The sequence below is a fragment of the Ambystoma mexicanum genome, chromosome 13 (assembly GCF_040938575.1).
Source record: "Ambystoma mexicanum isolate Mex_15411 chromosome 13, UKY_AmexF1_1, whole genome shotgun sequence".
Taxonomy (NCBI): domain Eukaryota; kingdom Metazoa; phylum Chordata; class Amphibia; order Caudata; family Ambystomatidae; genus Ambystoma; species Ambystoma mexicanum.
This window is the reverse complement of record NC_090938.1, coordinates 51,861,394-51,881,912: the sequence shown is the minus strand read 5'-3', so window position 1 is coordinate 51,881,912 and position 20,519 is coordinate 51,861,394. Positions and strand designations below refer to the sequence as shown.

Below are 20,519 nucleotides of genomic sequence, written 5' to 3'. Positions count from 1 at the left end.
TAGTAGACCGGGGGCAATGCAGAGCAGGCCGCCGAGGTGGGAGAGGTGGCGTAGGATGCGTCGTCCTCCTCTTATGCGGTGGACTCTCCGAAGGTCCTGGCACCGGTTCCCCCGTCGGGTCTGGCTCAGGTACCTCCGTCAGGGGAAGGGGCAACCTTGTCCTTATCTCAGAGCAAAAGGACTGAATTGCTGACAAAATGGCCGCCGAGGAGTCCTGCGGCGCCGGAAACGATGGGCGCGAGCGCTCTTGAGGAGCCTTCTCGGCGACACCGTCGCTCTCGTCGTCGCCCTCGTCGGGATCCCTCCCGATGGGCTGGGCCTCTTCCATGACTTCGATGAGCTCTTCTTCAGAGGTCGTGTCCGTATCCACGATGGCCACCAGCCCCTCCCCCACCTTTTCCAACGAGGACTTCGTGGGGGTCTTCTCAAAGGGCCTGAAAGAAGACTCCCTCCGCGGTGGCAGGGAGACTCTCGGTCCTGAGGGCGCCTCCACTGGTGTAACCTCCACAGGCTGAGCTAAGGCCGCAGCGACATCCTCAATCGAGTTCTTAGCAGGGTGAATTAAGGCCATCGTCACCTTCTGGACGCCTGGGGCCTTCACCTTGGGGGGGGGGTCTGAGCCTCGCTCCCCCTCTGCCGGAATCTTCGAGATGGACCGGGGCCTCTCCAGAAGCTTCGCCGGGTTCTCGGACTTCCTCTTACCCGAGCCAGAGCGTTGGCTCGTGGTTGATGGCGCCGGGGAGGATGCGCCCTGCCTGGCAGCCAAGGAGCCCGACCGTTCGGCGCTCCAGGTGCCCGCGGACTCGCGGTGCTTACCTTTTGTTGGGCCCCCGTCACCGGGACACCCTCACAGGACTTAGAAGACCGCTCTGACTTCTTTTTCTTCTTCTCGCCGACGGGCTCTTCCCTTCCAGCCAGTTGGCGAGACGGAGGTGGCGATCCTTCATTGTCCGCTCCGACATGTTCCCACAAAACGCACAGTCCTTCTCCTTGTGCGTCTTGTCCTCATGGAGACAGTAGAGGCATAACGAATGCTCGTCCTCCTTGAAAACATTCTGAAGCTGGCATCCAGGGTCGGTCCTGAACAGCTTCCTGGGCGTCGAGCTTCCTTTCTCCTGGGGCATGTCCGGGGTAGGCCTCGGAACTTCTGGAATCCTCCAAAAGCGTAACTCGAAGAAATCTTCACCCTTGAGGGGCGTAGAAAACTTTGAAACGGATCCCCATTGATCGGATGTAGAATGGTGGAGCTTGAGGCTATATTTAACCGAAAAATGAGAAAAATCTCCTGAAAAAGCACGAAAACGCAGCAAAAGCTCGAGAGATACAGCACGAGGACTCCCAACACTTGAACGTGCGGTAAAAATCTGAGGATGGCTGCCGGAGGCGGGGCTTAGGGAGAGGGCAGTCATTGGCTGGGGGCAGTATGACCCAGAGACCAGTGATTGGTTACTACTAAGAAAGACAGATCAGAAGTGAAACTGATACTGATTTTTTTCTATACCGAGGATTCCCGGCCTGACGACGGGGAATATTCATGAGCATGTGAATCCATGCCAGACCCAATGCTGGAGAACAGTGAAACTTAAAAACAACAAGTATAGGAGCACCGCTCCCGACCGCTCCCGCCCACTTTGACCTTGTGCTTAGAGGCTGGACTCTGGTATGAAGCGCGATGTAAGCACCCACATTTTCATGGGATACATCAGATTTTGGGACCACGTTTCCTGCCCTGCACCGATAAGCCATCCACAGAGGGCCGCAACAGAAGAGGGTGCGGGGTCTAGGGTGCTGGTGAGCAACAGAGAGTGGAGAAGAAGGGGTAGAGGTCAGTTCAGGGAACCTGAGCAGGTAAATGGTTTGTGAGGGGGAGGGGGGCGTAACGTGGAGGGTTCGGGCGGCGTGGGACAGGAATAAGGAGGCCAAGAGACAGCGGGCAAGGGCGCTTGGCGTGGACAGTTTAGGGGTGACACTATCCGACAGATGCATGATCACCCCCATGTTGAGGGAGTCCTCATTCAAAAAAAGAGCCTTCCACAGGAGGAGCCTGAAATGGGCGAGGGGTATGAACATAGAACCCTGCGGTCCTGATGCTGCGGTAGGCCCAGGACGCTTCCTCCGTGCCGGCCCAGGATGACTCCTCCGCGCCGGCCCAGGACGGCGACTCCTCCGCGCCGGCCCAGGACGGCGACTCCTCCGCGCAGGTCAAAAGTTTGCCAACCTTTTGTTATCGATGTTCTGGGCGTTCCACGGTCATGTCTGATTGGCACAGGGATGAGCAGCAAGGCTTCTCACACAGAGGTACCAGGCCGACCTCCCCGGGTCAGAAGGCAGCAGTGGTCTGCAGTTTACTCTGGCCTCTTGGGGAGTCGGCAGTCTGCAGAACCGGGCAGCGCTGGATCAGTTGGGCCTTGGCCTGTAGGCTGCCTCATGGTCTTCCTCGTTCTTCCTCTTCCATGCTGCCTCCGATCTTCATGCTGCCTCATGGTCTTCCTCCTCCATGTTGCCTCAGGTCTTCCTCCTCCATGCTGCCTCATGGTCTTCCTCCTTCATGCTGCCTCATGGTCCTCCTTCATGCTGCCTCATGGTCTTCCTCCTTCATGCAAGCCTCATGGTCTTCCTCTTTCATGCTAGCGGACACCTTCCAAACCTGGACAAAGTAATTGAGCAAACTACCAGGTCAAATGGGAAAATTGGGAGCCGAACACCAACGTGGCTTCCAATTACACCGGTGTATCCATACTTCCATCTTGCGGTCACCTAAAAATTGGTGGTTACCAAATGTAAAAAGGTACTGTGAAAAGTCCTTCTCCTTCTCCGTAATCCCACAGACCGGTCAGTCACGCACCTGGTCAGATCTGGTCACGGCTTATCCGGTACTGGACATCACATGATGGCAGAAGCAAGGTCTGTATATGGCTGCATCCATTCCATTCCATGGGAACCAGATCCAGCTTAGAACCGGGGAGTCAGGGGGATTTCCAACACAGGAACTCCTGTTAAATTCTCTCCAATGTAATCTTTCCCACCATCCAAAATCGCACAAGCAAGTGTGTGAAGACGCGCACAGGGTCAGCTGGTCTTGGCATGAAGGGTCTCTCACAGGCACATCAGAGCCACACCCCGGATGAGAGGGCAAACTCCGACCGATCCAGGAAAAGGGTGGGGGAACTTGGTCAAGAGCAAGGGTAAAGCGCCTCTTGCCACTGACACAGTCTAGGGTCTTCCAGTCAGGAAGCGGGGGCCATCACACAGTCTCGACCGTTGGCATGTAATATGGAACCACAACTCACATCACTCGCCGTGCGGTGCGATGTCCCCATATCACGCGCAGTACGCCAATCACTAGGCCAGTTTTTCACCCAGGCCAGATGCAGAAATAAAGACGCACCCACGCTCAGCGCAGTGCTTCCCCAGCTGTTGAATCTGCCTAGCGCTTTTGTAAAGTGCTCTATTCCTCAACTTCTCCTCTGGTTTGACTTGCTCTTTGCATGCCCTTTGCTCGTGCTCTTCAGTTAATGTGCTCCACCTGGCTTTGACCTGAATTGAGGACTATGTTGGATGTTCCTACTGGACTGGTGATTTTGGCACCTGGTGCTGGCACGACTTGGCATTTGTTTTCTTGGATTTACTCTTCAATCTGCAAATGGGACTCTGAGGAACTCTGGATTTCGATCTAGACTTTGGTGCACTGTACCGGCCTTATTGAACTTAAAGACACGTCTCTGCATGCTCACACCAGAAAAAGCCTGCTAGGGGAAAAAGGCCCAAGAGACGCTTGCAAGGATAAGTATTTATTTCTCCAAAATACTAATGCTTCAGCAAAGAACTATGCTGCTGCCGAGCACTCTGGTTGCCATAGGTACATAAAACACATTATAAACACAAATAATGTCATTAATGACGTAATCGTGTATAGTACAATTCTACAATCTTAAATTAACGGACTCTATACATATCGAGCCTGCTTCATATGTGGGCCATCTGCATCTCTGTCCACGTGGGGGCTGCTGGGCTCATCATCCGAGGTGAAGTTGGCATAAAAATGAACTGGCTACCAACAAACAATGTTATTTTAGCAGATACAGGGACGGGCTCGGAGGGTGGGGTGGGGAGAGCCTAGGTCACACAAACTCACATGCGTCACAGACAGATCAACAACTCCCAAGGTCCTTCACCTTAGTTTTAGGCTACCATGTTGATGCTACCATGCACCTCGCAGCCCAAATCATGTGACCCATTTATATGAGCGCGATAGCCTTGCCTTATGATCTTAGTGATCGATCGAGGGGTGTAAATATTTTATGGTCAGTGGTCTGGGTTTGGACGGTTCCATGGCATGAGGGAGTCATGGGATGAAAGCATGGCAAAGCTGTATTACTGTGTGGGGATCGTAAGGGGCAGGAGGGCTTTGCTATCTGTTCCGTGAGATGCTACTGTCAAGAGGTGCTCTGCTCCCTTCGAATGACCTTGCAAGGTCGCATTCTATACCGGGTGCGAGGGCCTGTAACTTTCTTGGAACAATGAAGAATTTTGTGGATTCTGCGAGACCTGGCAGGGATGGGGTGACAATCGCACTCATGACATACTAACAAAATGATGTTCGCCGTGCTTGGGTCTACTTCTAAGATGACTGCAGTTTGTCAAGATGGCATTTACACCCTTATCTACCATATTGCTCGTAATGCATGTGCTAAGGGGGTCGCGCACCCACCATTATGTGTATCTCCTAACCACTGGGTGTGTTCTCTTAACAATCATTTCTCATTCGGGATCGCCTAGGGGGGGTTGAAGACTGGTTCTCCTTCCCAACAACCTTTTCTTCCCAGCTGCTACCTTGTTCCGTCTGCGTCAGGGTGCCTGCCTGTGGACTAGTCACCTTGAAGCTTTGCAGGTATTTGTCCAGCACACTGCATAGGTTCAGCAGCCTCAGACAACTCATAACAGGTTTGAAAGGGGAAACTGCTCTGAAAATGTGGAGGGGTGGCATTTACAGTGATAACGTGTGCATTAGCTACCTTGTGCTATACCTCATACAAGCTTTTGGAGGGAATTGTGTGTAAACCCCACCCTAAGTGGCTTCAGTCCTTGGGTGTGGTACCATGGGAAGGAAAGTAGGCTGGCCTGTACTCTGCGACACTTCCCCCCCATTACTGGGCACGCTTGACCTAACTGGCCACAATCCAGACATCGTAAGGGGGCAAGATTGAACACTATTATCTCAGATGAACCAAAAGGGCGCCGGGCGATTAGACAAACAACCTGGATCTCGCTATTTAAACCTCCTTCAACATCACGTAGTGCTCCCATAGAGGGTCTAGGCCCCGGCAAGGAATCCAAGCATTTCACCCAGAGATCTATGCACCGGTACACAAAGCAAAGAGGCACCTAGATGAGTCAGTGTGTGCCAGCGCAGAGCCTAGGTGCAAGGACGCTGGAGCTCCCTTGCAGGTTTACACAAGGGAGGGCGTCTCGCACTGCACGGGGGAAAAAGCAGAGGGACAAGAACCGCTGAAGGGGAGAAGGGACTAAAAGCCAGCACGTGATATAGATGGACACCTTTACTGCTGGGAACACGGTCTTGCCACCAGACTGCTCCAATGTTAAAATCCGAGCACATACAGGACGGGGTCTGGGGTCTCCCCTATTCCATCTACGTGGTTATAAGGCAATGATACCAGATTACGCCATTCCACCGTGCAAACCCTACTCGGCTCCAGAGGATTGGTTTTTAATTCCAATCCATTTTATTCAATTGATGTGAACCAAGACTTCAACTCCCACAGTGCAACAGAACAAGAAACAAACAACGGGGCATGTCGTCTCTGGGGACATCTGCTAACCTGGAGTCATGCATGCACCCAGCCCTGGCGGTTGTGACGAATCGAGGGAGGAATTTGTCCTTTCTCCCCATAGAGGAAGCCTCCCTCTTTGATGCTAGGGAGGCGAGCCCACTTGGCAAGACTGTGGTCTGTGCAACTGGGACACCACTGGAAGAGACTCTCCCTCCCCCACCCCCCTTAGGGAACAAGGACTCACATTCCGATGAGTAACTCCCTCGGCCATTTCCCACGATGGCATATATGGGACTATCCGATATGCAAAACAGTATCAAATCACAAAAATTGGTTGGAGAGAAAGCCAACTTCGGCCATTCCAAGCAAGAAAGAATCGGTCTCAAAGAAAAACTTCCACTTAACTACAACGAGGAGGTCGAAGGAGTACATGCTGAAGCAAGGAGTGTGAGAGGCACACATAATATTGGGAAATGGGGGCGATCGTCCCAGGTCTCCCCCCGCCCAGATGTTTGGGGAGAGCATAACGGGGTGTCGGTAGGAGTTCTATTTGGGAACGGGATATAGCGAGAATAGATGTAGATTGCTCTAGACAATGCCATTTTAGAAAATAGCAGCCATCTTTAAATCAGGGCCTGGTGCTGCGCTGCAACGGGGACGGTAGGCCCGGCACAGAACACACAGTTATGTGTGTTAATGTGGGAATGAGTTGTAGCTGGGACAGGCCAGGCTCACACAGATCCATAAACCTCTCATTTTCTAAGATAAGATGACCTTGAATGTAGCCTCTGCACCCAGGCCTGCAGTAGCAGGTGCACATTATGCCGCAGGTGGGGCGGGCATGCTAGGAATTCCACACTTATTGGCGATTATCGAGCCCGGCACCTGATGACGAAGCGAGAAGAGCCCCACGTGGAAGAAGATGGACAGGAGGAGCATGGACCAATGACCCGGCATCCCATATGGAGCAGGCTGCCCATGTATAGGTTCACACCAGACAGCTATGTGGATTTGTACCCTATGTACCAGTTGTAACTCTTTTCGTCCTTATAAGCTCCGTCCATGTTCACTAGAGCGCTCCGTGGCAGCAGAGTTCTTTGGAAGCCTTGCTGTGCAGGCTGCCCGGGTCCCAAGCAACCACAGGCCCCAGAGGCATTCCACTGTAATATTATGAGGTAACGGGGAGAACGGGAGGCCGTCGGGGACTTATTATGCAAGCGGAAAAACTCGTCCCAGTACAAATGACGAAAACAAAGTTGAAGACCTTTAACTGTAACACTGTAAGAAAGAGAATCACAAATAGTCCTGATCGGGAGAGCAGTAAAACATGGGTAACACTACTCTGGGAAGAGGGGAAACACTGCTACTCAAGAAGCAGAGTGGAATATACGAGAGAGAATATTAGGAGTTGACGGCAAGAGTAGCCCACAGGATAAAAGATGCACAATACAGACCACTCCAGAAAAGGCTGAAGTGTAATTACCCAGAAAGCAAAGGGCACGTGGGAAACGTCATCATTGTTTGCATGCTTCTTCTGACCCGCCACAGTGTTTATAGGAGGTCCAGCCTGGATATTTGCATGATATTTGCATACACAGGGCCCCGCCGCAGTGGTCTGGATGCAGCCGGCCCTGGGGGGCCTGGTTAATGGCTGTTCCCGGGCTCCATAAAGCTATCCTCAATAATGTGCACTTAATGGCACAGGGGGCCTACAGTCTCCGGCCCCTGCAGGTGGCAAGGAATGATGGTGGGGGCTCGTCGGAGTCTTGCGAAATACACTGAGCTTTCTAGTGAAGAAGCCTCACACTTCCAGGGTATGCTTGAGCACCACAGGCTGTGCCATCACAAAACCACTGTACTTGAAAGCACCCTCCAAGAACATTGCTCTGCATCACGGGCGAGTTTTACTCCATTTTTTCCCAATCAATCGTTATTTGATCCGCTGCCAATGACTAAGGGCCTGGTCAGAGAAGCGTTTTAGAACGGAGCAATCCCTTAGGAAAATGATCTGTGAACCAGGCCCTAAATGCACCCTCCTCCCCTTCAACCTTACCATTTGTTTGCAGACTGGTTTCGATGTTACTTGTGCCCGCACCTTCACGCCGCCCCGACCCCATTTCCTTGCCACCACTGACCATGGCCTGGTTTACCCCGGGCAGGGGCACAATTCGCCACTATACAGACAAGCCTTGGTGTGGTAAGACCACAACGGGGGGGATGGCTGCAGCATGCAAGCTTTTAAACATAGCACAGCAAGTGCTAGACAGTTGGCATGAGTAGCCCCCTCACGCATGTAGCATTGAATCAGTCACCACTCAAACCATGACCTCCCTCAACCCACCGCCCTCCCAAACACAACAATGCACTTACCGAGTACAGCTCATTCAACACCTTCATCAGGTCCTCTTGTAGCTGCAGGCCCAATTCCTTGCTCTGCAAGAGGGGAGAGAGAGAGAGAGAGAGAGGGAACGGTCAGTCATCAGAGTAGCAGAGTCTGTACAAGCTCGGGGCAGGGCGCCATCTTGGTGAAAACTGGCTCTGCGCGAGGAATGGCGACGTTGCCACTGCTCTTGAATTACTGCCGCCTGCCAGAGTGGAGGACGGGCCCAGCCAATGCTCCCCAATTATTGCCAGAGGGAACCAGCATTTAAATGGAATGATGCCACCCCCCCTCCCACTCCCTCTGGGAGCAGACCTCCCGACGTTTGGCAATCGGCGCTCTCAACTATCCCTTAAGTTAACGGCACAGCCCTCATTTCCAGCAAAAGGGACCAATTTGCTACTGTGGCCCTGCAGAATATGGTTGTGGTTTAATGAATGCTACTATGTTGAGATTTGTGTGTAAAGGAGAGTCTACAATCAAGAAGTTATGTTCTCGTTCTGACCCAAAGCCAAATACCATTGGCAACATTCCGCCTGAAGTCAAAGAACCGTGGTTTCCTCGGTAACCCGTCTTCGGCAGCCATTTTGTTGGCCTATCGGCATTTGCAGAGCATTCAGCCATCAGGGAGGGGGTGAAGGCGCATGATCAAACCACTGGTGTAGCAGAAGGTGATCAGAAGAGACCACAGAGCCCGCGAGGATGGGGGGATGGAGGGGGGGATTCTTTCTTTCATTTCTCTGATTATCAGCAGGACGAAGAAACAGGACTTTCCATCTACGCTTGTTTGCTACTCTCCCACTTCAGAGAAAATGCATGAAAGTCAGAAATGGACCCATCGTGCATTACGCCTTCCCATGCACCTAGTCCGAACAGGCACAATGCCAGAGCCTTGATGTTTGTGCATTTCATAGCTAGGGTCACCAGACGTCTCAATTTTGTCAGGACCATCCTGGAATTAGGAACACCCCCTCAAGCCCGCAGTGACGAGGTGTTAAAAAGGTTTTTCAAAACGCTGTCCCGGTTTTAGGAAAGGGGTGGTGACCTCTGATGAGATGCAATAAATCAAGGTGACATTCATTGGTGAGAAACAGTTTTCTTGCTTTCAGTTATCACATTTGACTGTAAATCTCATGCACCCCAGGGTAGGCTCGAACCCCCAACCTCTCCATTCATTGCTGCATGCATTTACTGATTGCGCCACAGGAGTGGATAGGATACAATCATTCCAAAGTCTGCAATATCAAGCAAGGCAAACGATCTTTTTTTTTCCATTCTTTATTTTCAAGAATTTCAAACAATTAAGCAATACAGTACCAAAATCTTAACAGGATACATAACACAATCCTGCCGTACATAAGCAAATAAACCAAAAGCAATGCAACGCTTGAAGAAACACTACCATATCACAGATGACTGAAACAACTCCTACTTCTACCTCTGCAGAAATATCTAATCATTACATTCGTACATAAAACATTCCAACACAGAGCAACACAAAGACACAAAAAACGCCACACAGAACGAACAACACAAAACAACAGGGACAAGGAATCCTCAATCAATGCCCACGCACATTTCCAGTCTGTTGGGCCCTACAAAAATAACCAATCCACAGATACTCGACCGCCATAGAAATCATCAAATGGTGTCCAAAGAGCCAGATCGCCATCTCCTTTGCCCTGCCTCACAAACATCACCCGCTCAAAATCCGATAAGATCAAATCATCATTAATCCAGTTTTCCACTCTAGGCTTTTTCCTCGTCTTCCACACCATCAACTCCTGCTTCACCACAACCACCAGCACTTTATCAATCCATTGCCCATATCTTCGAGCAACTGCGCATCGTCCCTTTCCAGATAAAAGCAACACCTGCCTAGGCATCCTAGGAATGCTTCTGGACAAAATCGCATCCAGTCTAGCCAATATTTCCACCCAGAAATTCAACACCCGAGTACAATACCATAACATATGAATCAATGTCCCTTTCTCCTTCCCACATCCCCAACACAAATCATCATTGGCTAGCCCTAATGTACACATCCGGAACGGAGTCCAATGTAGGCGTCCCAATATTTTCAAATGAATTAAACACAACCTAAGATCAAACTTACTTCTAAAACCCACACCCCACATATGTTCCCCCTCCTCCTCAGTAATTTCACACTACAAATCCTGTTTCCACTTCTCTAGCACTTTCTTTCTAGAATCAGCAACCCCAGGGCATACTGGCATTAAGTCAATATAAGTGCTTACCATCCGTGGAGATGACAGAAGAATCTTACTACCCGACGATATCTCCTCCAAAGGTCTCGCCAGCATTACCAACCTCTCACTCAACAGCTCCTTCAGTATCACAAATCTACTCATTTATTTCCCTCCTGGTTAAATGAAACCTCCTTTGCGACTCCTGAAATGATAATATTTGACCATCTCGTACCACATCCTTGATACTCGAAATCCCTTTCGAGACCCAACTCCTCCAGTATAAAGGCTTATTGTCGATTTGCAATCCTGGATTAAACCAAATGGAGGCTCCATAATGGAGATACACATCACCTTGAAAAATCAGAATTTTCCTAGTTACAGTAATCGTCGGTAGCTTACTATTCCTGCCACATAATTTCCCCATGGAAGAAATAGCATTCAACTGAACACCATTCATTTTACACCTTTCAATTAGCACCCAAAAGGGTTGCGACCCACACCCCAAAGAAAAATAGTTTGCTGCCTTTTTCAAAAGAAACCCCTTGTAGTACAGCTCCAAATCAGGGTACGCAAAACCTCCGCATTTAGTACTGCGCAAACTTCGGAATCTTTGGTCTCTTCTTTTCCCCCCACAGAAAGTTTTGAAAAACCAGTTCAATACTAGCTAGCATCTTCTTTGAAAATCTCAAAGGCAAAGATTGCATGACATAAAGTACCTTTGGTAAAAGAGTCATCTTAATTGCACTGATTTTAGCCCAAATACCCATCAGTAAACGTTCCCATCTCCTAGTATCATCCTTCAAAGTAGCTATTACCTTCTCCACATTGAATTCTACCTTTTTTTTTTTTTAACATCTCTAGTCAGGTAAACACCCAGATACTTCACATGAGACTCAGTCCATCTACAATTCCAATCCAAAAAATAACTCCCTACACAAGTCCTAGCAATTGGAAACACCTCAGTTTTATCCCAATTAATCTTATGTCCCTACAATGCACCACTTTATCAAATATATTATTGACTTCTATACTACCCTGCTCAGGATTCGCAAGAACCACCACCATGTCATCTCTATATGAAAGAACCTTAACTTCAATTAAACCTCTAACACCTTGTTCCACACGTATATATACACCATTAATGGCTCTAGAGTGAGATTGAATAAATAGGGCGATAAAGGGCATCCCTACCTCGCCCCCCACGTCAGCCCAAAGGTCTCAGACAATACATTATTAACCCAAATCCTTGCCTTAGCACCTCCCTGAAGACAACTAATTATCCCCAAAAACGTATTCCCAAACTCCATCCTTTCCATAGCAAACTTTAAATACCTCCAACTCACCCTATCAAACGCCTTCTCCGCATCCATAAAAACCAATAAAGTAAGCCCTGAGGAAAGAAGGGCTGGTTTGTGGCTGTTGAGCTGTGGCGGCATCCCTCAAGCACTTTATCTGTTTTATCCGTTTCCTGTGGAGTAAGAGGAGCGACGTCTGTATCGCAGTGTGAAACATCTCCCGTCTACACCCTGTACCCTTGGACTAACGGTGGTGAAAGCAAAAAAGGTGAAAAGGACGCCTATTGCTTGAAGTTAGCAAGAAACACAGTTTACAGATTTTGCCTCACGACTGTCACGTGACGATCAGCTGTGCTCATAGCCACACCTACGGTGCCCTTGCGGCGTAAGCTCTGAGGACAGAAGGGCTGGTTTGTGGCTGTTGAGCGGTTTGGCACCTTTGGTGCGCGGGGTGTGTGCCACAAAACTGTGCACCTTAAAGGTCAGCCCACACCCAAGTGCAAGACAGTACAGACACTGATGATCACGGGCGTCTCATCAAGTAAGTGAAAGTGTGTTGTACGTCTTATGTACGGTGCTCCTGAAAGGGGCGACACCCATTTTGGAGACCAAGATCCCTCCCATACAAGTCTCCAACAGCTGTAGTTGCGCGAGGCCCCAGATATACAAGGGAAGAACTCAGTCCAGCAAAAGGGACCTCCTGCCTCAAACGCTTTTAACACTTTAAGTTAGCCCCGATTATGGAAACAGATCAAGCTAAGGCCTCTGGACTGACACCACAAATAGGTGTCTTACCTGACACTTCTGCCAACTCACGTACTGACAACCTGACCGCACAAACAGCCAAGCGTTGCTGTCCTCTCTCGGTCCACATGTGCAAGAAATCAAATCTGAATATAGGAAAAAAAAGAGTGTATAACTGCTTCCATCACACACTGTGCAAACCAGAAATGGGATTGCTGGGTAGAGGACGCTGAATGTCCCTTCCTGTCTCCCGATGGGGAACCGCTCTTAAAATCAAATAAATCAAACGAGACTCAATCTACGGAGCCCAAACGGTCCTGTTGCAAAACTCTGATTCCTACTTTAAAATCTATAACATGGCACACAGTGACAAATCTTTTACAAGAAGGACACGCCAAAAAGAACGTCACAAAATTCCCCGACTTCAAACCTGCAACTTAAAAGTACAAATGCTAACATACCGGAAGGCGATGAATCAAGATCGGGAGTCTACCCTGAGGCTGCTAGTGACGCCTTTCTACACTTGTTGTCACCCCAAATGCCTCCCAAGTGTGTTCACGATACCAGGACCTTGTCTCCTGGAATAAATCAATCTTGTGCTACTTATCCTGACTTATGTCAGCCGGGCCTACCATCAGAAAGCCGTGATCACCCTGAAAGAACAGACCGTCGTAACTCATTAATGGTGGCTGACCAGTTGCTTAAAAATCTGACAGAAATAAACAAATCAATTTCTAACAATGTGAAATCAAAATCCTTGACCTCGGAACAAGAAAACAAACCTGTTGACCCCGGGGCAGGATGTCTTATAGCAGGTTCCTTAGCCAACTATAACGGTCCTGCTAGCCTGAGCCAATCAAATATCCCATCCAAAAGAAGGAAACTTGACCTTTGTGCGACGCCTTTTCCATCTTGCTCACAAAAAAAGATGACCATGTAATAAAGAAACGGTCCAAAGTACAGCAAATAAACCACAAGGCAAAACAAGTTCAAGATGTAACCAGATTTCCACCACGTCTGATGAACCCTCTGACGAAGACCCGACTGATTCCTCATTTATCGAACGTGAATTCCCAAAAATTCATCGTCCACTGCCTAGCCGACAAAATAGACCTCAATCTACCAATGACCGGGAGTACTGTACAAACCCTGTTGAGCAAGTTATGAACGACCTAAGACCAAATTTAATATCTGCATTGACAATTACAGTGGCTCCACTGTTAAAACTTTACAAACAACTAAACGAAGCCTGTAGGGACCAAAACAGCCTTCTAGTGTCTACAAATCTAAAAATAACCGTAATGGCAGGTGCCATGCTTAACATGAAACAACAGGAATCAAATCATATTAAGAAAAACAAAATGATAAACACTCTATTAAGAGACCAATTGACGAACAACTCTGAAGACAAAAAGACTTCTGGCAGAAGTCGCCAGAGAAGCTCCCCTGATTTTACAAAAACAACTAATTAAGAGTGTTGATGATCTAAGCAAACAAAATGAGCGGAGTCAGCAGGCTTTGCGTGCAGATCCACCCATGGATTTTGGTGGTTCCGGTAGCAATACTGGCTTGCCTAGAAGAAACCGACTCCCTAGATTACCTGAAGTTTCCTCTAGTCAGGCCAAAGACGATATTGAGCGCCCGCTTATAAACCACCAAAACATGGTCTTGCCGGAGAGTGATGATATAACTTGCTCAGCTGATGACGTTCTAGTAAAGGACCCAGTACGTCAATCACCTGCGGTCACCTCCACGTTAGCAAACGCTGAGGGTTCTTCAACTCCCTATACAGCAGTGCCAAAAGTCAACGACAGGGCAGCACTGAAAAAGAAAAACTTCGCTATATTTGAAAAACAAAAACCGGAAGAAGCCGTAATAAAAACGGATCCCCCTAAATCACAGAAACAAATAAGAAAAACTAAAAATATAAAAAGCAGCAAAAATGTGGAAGCTAAAAATTCAACCAAGTTTCTGAGGAACATAAAGGCCCTCAACGTAATAACGCTGGATGAACAGAAAAAAAAAAAAGATTACTCAGTCATTCAATCCGAATGGATTGCTAAAAACCAAAACGTTGTGGAGAAAGTCCAACTTAAAGCTGTAAACATCGAAATTGATCCCACAAATCAAATAACTGAGGATGAGCGAACAATCGATTTATTGGCTAACCTGTCTACATACAAGGTCAATTCTGACACAGATGCCATTGAAAACAACCAAATCTGCGAAGACGACATCGACTATATCTCAGATGATGAGCCTGAAGAGTCCACGGAACTGCCGTTTCAAGAAAAGCTTAAACCGGGTAGTCCGATTAAACGAACATGTACTTTCTCGAGTCCTCTCTCCGATAAACCCAATGTCATCCAGTCAAACTGTGATGGCCAGAACGGATTTATGACAATCGCGGAAAAAAGAGCTTGTGTCTTGAAGAAACTGGATGTCGCTGTCGATCTACCAAAACTTCCAAATGAACACGACAACAAATCGAAAGAAAAGCTCACTGTTGAAAGTGAAAAATCAAATGTTGAGAGCCAGCAGAGAAACTCGAAACGGCTCGCTATTCCACAATTTAATATCCTTCAAGATTGGAGAACTGACACAAGATCGCAAGCAAGCAAAAAAAGGCCACCTTTGAGCAAAAGCCTAAGCACAGCAACTCAAAACCGGCTCCTGATCGAGAGAATATTCAGGTCGGGCATTCATTTTGAACAGACGTAACGTGCTCCAGCTGCTTGCTCACATCCCCCCTTTACGGTCAGTATCGACAAACGACATAAAAATTGTCGAATTTGTAGATGAGTGCGTAAGGGACAGAGTTCTTCTGCATATTCCATCAAGTTCATCTACAACTTGATCTAGAGCTGTGCTTCTGAGCTAAACTCCTTAGCCTTTGATATTAAAGGAGGTCTGTGTGCCAAAAACCTTTTACAGGTAAGAATGCAAAAGAACAACCGACCAAATGAACCTGTTGCGGAAAAAAGAAATGTAACGTCTGATGTCCAGGTTGTCAAGGCCACTCGGGATCCCCACAGACCAACCCAGATGGTCGAAACGGCCATGCCGTCCAAAAGCCCACATCTGGACTCGACCTCTCATGGAAGCCCCATGAAATTGATTAAAATCACCATGAAGAATGATAGAATCGATATGGATGGCATCAATAAAGATGGTAGAGTCAGAGATACCTGCTTTGCTCATGGAAACTGGAGTTGGCTCCCTGGATCACTTTACAACAGCAATGACCTCTAATGCCAACCAGAAAAAATGACCAGCTAGATGATGGGATCTTGGAACACTAGAGGGTTCTCCCACCTATTCGGAAAATCGCCCCACGTCCTTGAGAAACTGGACGTAATCTGCTTGCAGGAAACCTGGCTTCACAAATTGCCCAGTGCCGATGGCTTTGAAATAGTTATGAATCCAGAAATCAATCAAAGTATGGGTAGACCGATGGCTGGATTACTAACCATGGTGAAAAAATCTTAAAATAATAAAAGCTGCAAACCCGTCTCCTTACTTACAGACTCCAACCATCGAATTAAATGAAAGAACAGCACAGGATGTAATGACATTGCACATCATAAACATATATTGGCAACACACGGCCACGGATGAATCCGAGTTTCTTGATCTAATCTGCGATACAATAGATCGCATAACAGAGTCCTGCGTAGCTCCCAATATAATCATATGTGGAGACTTGAACATGGAGTGCGTGATGTTGAAATCTGAGGCCGTAAAAAAAAAAAAAAGCAACTTAAATAGAAAATCGAAAGACCCATACCAAATTAAAACCGCATGGAAAGATGAGATGGGGGACCGAGATAACCTTATTAACGGAAACACCAGAGGTGATATTCCGCCCGCTGCAACATGGACACAAGGGTCTAAGGCCTCGATTCTGGATTACTTTTACACATCCAATGCCATTGTGAATAAAATCACTGAACTCGTTGTGATTCCTATGGAACAGAGCGACCACAACTTAGTAACAATCAAAATTTCTGATATAGGGTGCGTGAACAAAGAATCCTGGAATGTAAAGGTAAGTGTGACATCTGGTCGAAATAGAGTGTGCATTAATAAAGAAAACATCATTGACACTGCAACAGCCATTGAGACCAACAACAAACTAACATCTTGCGACAAAATCGAATATCCAAGATTATTGGAGAAATACACCGAATACAATTTTGGTATGCAAAAACAAGGCTATCGTCATCACCATACCTATGACCCAGAAATATTAACGAGAAAAAGGGCATTGAGAAAAGCCCTTAGACACGCCAGGAAGAGTTCCACACATGGCGGTTTGCTCAAAATAAAAAAAGCCAAATCATCATACAAAGCATGGTTGAGAGGTCATAAAAATCTAACTCTACAAAACGACGCTGAGGTGATAAGGATTATGACACAAAAAACTCAAAATCTTTTTGGTCTCTAATAAATAACATCAAGGCCAGCCAAAGCTCACTACAAGTTTCGGAGGTCTCCGAGGACCAGTGGATCCATCACTATACCGAGCTATTCAAGATTCAAAGAAAGGAGAATCAACAAAGCTTGGAACACCATGGCCCATGGGACCTTAAGATCACTTAAGATGATATCTTGAAAAACATCAAAAGGTTTAAGCCTGTCTCGAGCTCCAGGCCACGACGGGCTCACCAACTGGATGCTAAAGCAATACCCGGAACAATGGGTCGATTTCTGCTATAACCTCTTTTGTAACATCATAAAATAAGACTCCCGCAAACATGGAAATGTGCTGTGATCGTGCCAATTTTCAAAAAAGGTCTACGATCTGATCCCAAAAACTTTAGACCTATAGCCCTACTTGATGTGATTGGAAAAATCTTCGCAACTCAAGTCCTGAAGCATTTAAGAGCTTGGATTAAGGATGTAGAGGCAAGGGATATTAGACCAACAGGTTTCACAAGGGGAGTGGGGTGTTCGCTTAACCCTTTCATCTTAAATATCTTAAAAATTGAGGCAATCAAGTAAAAAACAAAGATCTATCTAGCCTTTGTAGATCTGGCTCACGCCTTTGACAGTGTTGACCGAGAACTGCTCTGGGCCAAAATGAAAGTTCACAATTGTCCACCGAGCTTATTGAACGCAGTACAAGAACTCTACTCCGACACTACAGTGAAAATCAGACTAGATCAGAAAGGCTCCCTGTCCACGGCAATAAAGACCTTAAGAGGAGTGAAGCAGGGTTGCCCGTTGGGAGCAACCCTACTTAGTTTCTTCATAAAAGATGTTCAGAAGGATTTAAGCAAAGTCAGAGCTTCTCCGCCAAAGATCAATGGTTCACATATTGGGCATATTTTATATGCAGACGACATAGTTCTCATTGACGTAACGCCGGTCGGCCTACAAAGAAAATACCGGGCACTGCAACACTACACTGTGAAAAACGGTCTTGCATCAACGCATTAACGCGGCAAAAACTGAGATTTTGGTCCTCCAAAGTCTAGTTGGTGCAACATCATCAAGAAGAAAGAAATTTAAATGGGATGTGGGAAGCAAACTGATAAACGCGTCAGTCAGGTATCGTACTTGGGTGTCCTGCTCAGCTCTCACATAAATGACTAACCAGTGGTTCAAAAGATCAAAAGAAAATGTAAATTGTTGACAGTACAAGGAGTAATGGTAGACAAGAAATATGGAAAATATTCTATAAGACCAGCCCTGGAATACTACAAGGCCAAGGTGGTTCCATCTTTAATCTTTGGAGTGGAGGCAATGTTGGGGTGCGCCTATGAGACTTGGTCATGGTGTGAGAATACCTACTGGAACGGAATCTTAAATCTACCGAAAGGAACCCCCCACCGCATGTACCCGATACAAATTGGGGCTGACCTCGATTAACTCTATAGTGATATGGAATACCTTGTCTCTTTATAGAAAGATCATTGGTACTGACGACCTGCCCCAATTTAACATCTTGGAACAAATAAAAGGAATTCCTCCCTCAGGCTCAATTCGGGGAGAATGGGAGCGTAGATGTCTAGCCCTATTAGAACAAGTGAACACGTACAAAGTCAAAAAGAAATTGTGGGAAGCGGACTGGTGCGAAACTTGTGATATCCGAAACGCCCATAGTCATATGAATTTCATTGCACCTGAAGCAAGAGCACGTGGTTCAATCCCGGGATATTTGGATTTATTTCCTTGTGTAAAGAAAGGAAGAACCTGCATGAATTTAGAATGAACCTTTTCTTAACCAAGGAACTGCTGAACGTATGGCAAGAGCCCCCAAAATTGGTCTACCTATGCAGATTCTGCACTTCAGAAAATGAGACATTAAAACACTTGACACTTTCTGCCCAAAACTTTCAGAACCCAGGACTATAGCAATGGGGAACCTAATGGGAGCTAGACCATGCTTATCTGGAGAGGACTGGGGGACAAGGATGTTTGAGGGAGCAGACTTGAAGTTAGTTTACGCCCTGGTTTTCTTTTTGGAAGTTTTAGAAAAGAGGCTGTTGGAATGGGAGGTCAACTAAAGCTGTGTATTCCGCCTCCAAACGCTGCCCAGTGGACTTAGGATTGACCAACTCTAAAACTTCTTCACATGGCTTTAGCCTTCATCTCCTTTTATCCTAGAGGTTTTGTTCTCTTGTCTGCTCTTCTAACGAATTCTTCTGTCTTTTTAGAAGTTTGTAAAACAGACTAATAAAAATAATTTAAAAAAAAAATGCTGTTTCCAATAATTCCTCCTGCTGCAAACTCATTATGTCAACCAAAGTTCTTATGTTATCATACCCAAACCTGTTTTTCATAAACCCCACTTGAGATTCATGAATCATTTTTCCCATACATTTTTCCAACCTATTCGCCATAACCTTCGAAAATATTTTCACATCCAGCAATGAAATGGGCCTGTAATTACTACAGGCAAACAATCTTTTGTTTTTAGTGTCACAACCGACTCTGCAGTTAATACGGAAGTCCAGAAGCGCTGGAAATTATATTTACTTTAATGTGTGATCCTACCCAGTGGGGCGGGGCTGCTAGTCCTACCTTTATGCTCGAGGCCTGCCTCCGATCTTTATTCTCATGCTGCTCTTATTTGCCCAAATACGAAAAACGAAAACTGACCTCTGCATCTGAGGAGTTAAGACGCATACATCCAGACAGTCTTTGTTAATTGGCTGCACCTTTTGTTGGGTAGGGAGCGAACGAGCTAGCGCATTTTCCACTTGTGGCAACATTTTTAGGAGAATCTGTCCCTAAACGTTTGGTTACCCTCAAACCCTTTGAATGGCAAGTTATTGAACCAAAGTGCCTACTGTGAAGGCATCATGAATTAGAGACAGACCACAGGTTCAAGACTGGATCTCAAAACGTTTATCAAGTAAAAATGCAGGGTGGAGTAAGGCCTAGCTCGCTCTATGCTAAGGTGGAATTTCTCTACCTAAAGAATAGCCTGTCAGGAAGTCCAAATCAAATGTCTGTCTCTGGCCAAAAACTATACTTGCCCTAACTAAATGTATACAATGTGTAGGGATGTCAGCATCAAAAGGAGTAGTGTTCAAAATAAAGTTCTGAGCTTCTTCCAAGCTCTTGGCTTGTAATCAGCATCCCCAGGTTCAACACAGTTCACAAGGTATTGGGGTTCCCTTCCTCAAAAGTTAAATCTTCTTGCTTTTCCAAAAAAGGCAAAAACAAATCTTTCAGCTTTTCAGAAACACCAAACATTCCAGCTTTTCAAAACACCACAATTCCTTGTTACACTTGCCAGCTCAGCATCAGTACTTTCCACAAGTTCACATAGGCTGTTGGGTTGGACTTCAAAATCACAGAAGGGATTGTTGCAAAACACAAGCTTCTTTAAGGATACTTTCATTGGCTTTTCCATAAAAGGGGGCACTCGGTCTAGGCGCGGTTGTCAGAGCACACGGTCCACCTATTACAGGTCATGCAATCGATACTGCTTCTTGGCTGCTTTCCATCAACAACTGACCACTGCTTTCCTTGGACAGTGTGGCTGGGGTTATTCATCAGTATCGCGCTCTCCTGGCAGCCATGCACTTTGCTGCACTTTTCTGGATTTGTCTGGCTCCTGCCAATACAAGTTTCCTCTTTTTTT

At 46.9% G+C, this 20,519-nt stretch overlaps 1 protein-coding gene across 2 annotated transcripts in view; it reads right to left on the bottom strand.

The window, feature by feature from the left end:
- SRGAP2 (SLIT-ROBO Rho GTPase activating protein 2) overlaps positions 1-20,519 on the bottom strand; it is a 400,495-nt gene that overhangs the window by 146,239 nt on the left and 233,737 nt on the right. For both annotated transcript variants that reach the window (XM_069633174.1, XM_069633175.1), the window contains one exon: positions 8,163-8,225. In XM_069633174.1, the coding sequence (XP_069489275.1) occupies positions 8,163-8,225 (63 nt within the window). The remainder of the gene's footprint in view (positions 1-8,162; positions 8,226-20,519) is intronic.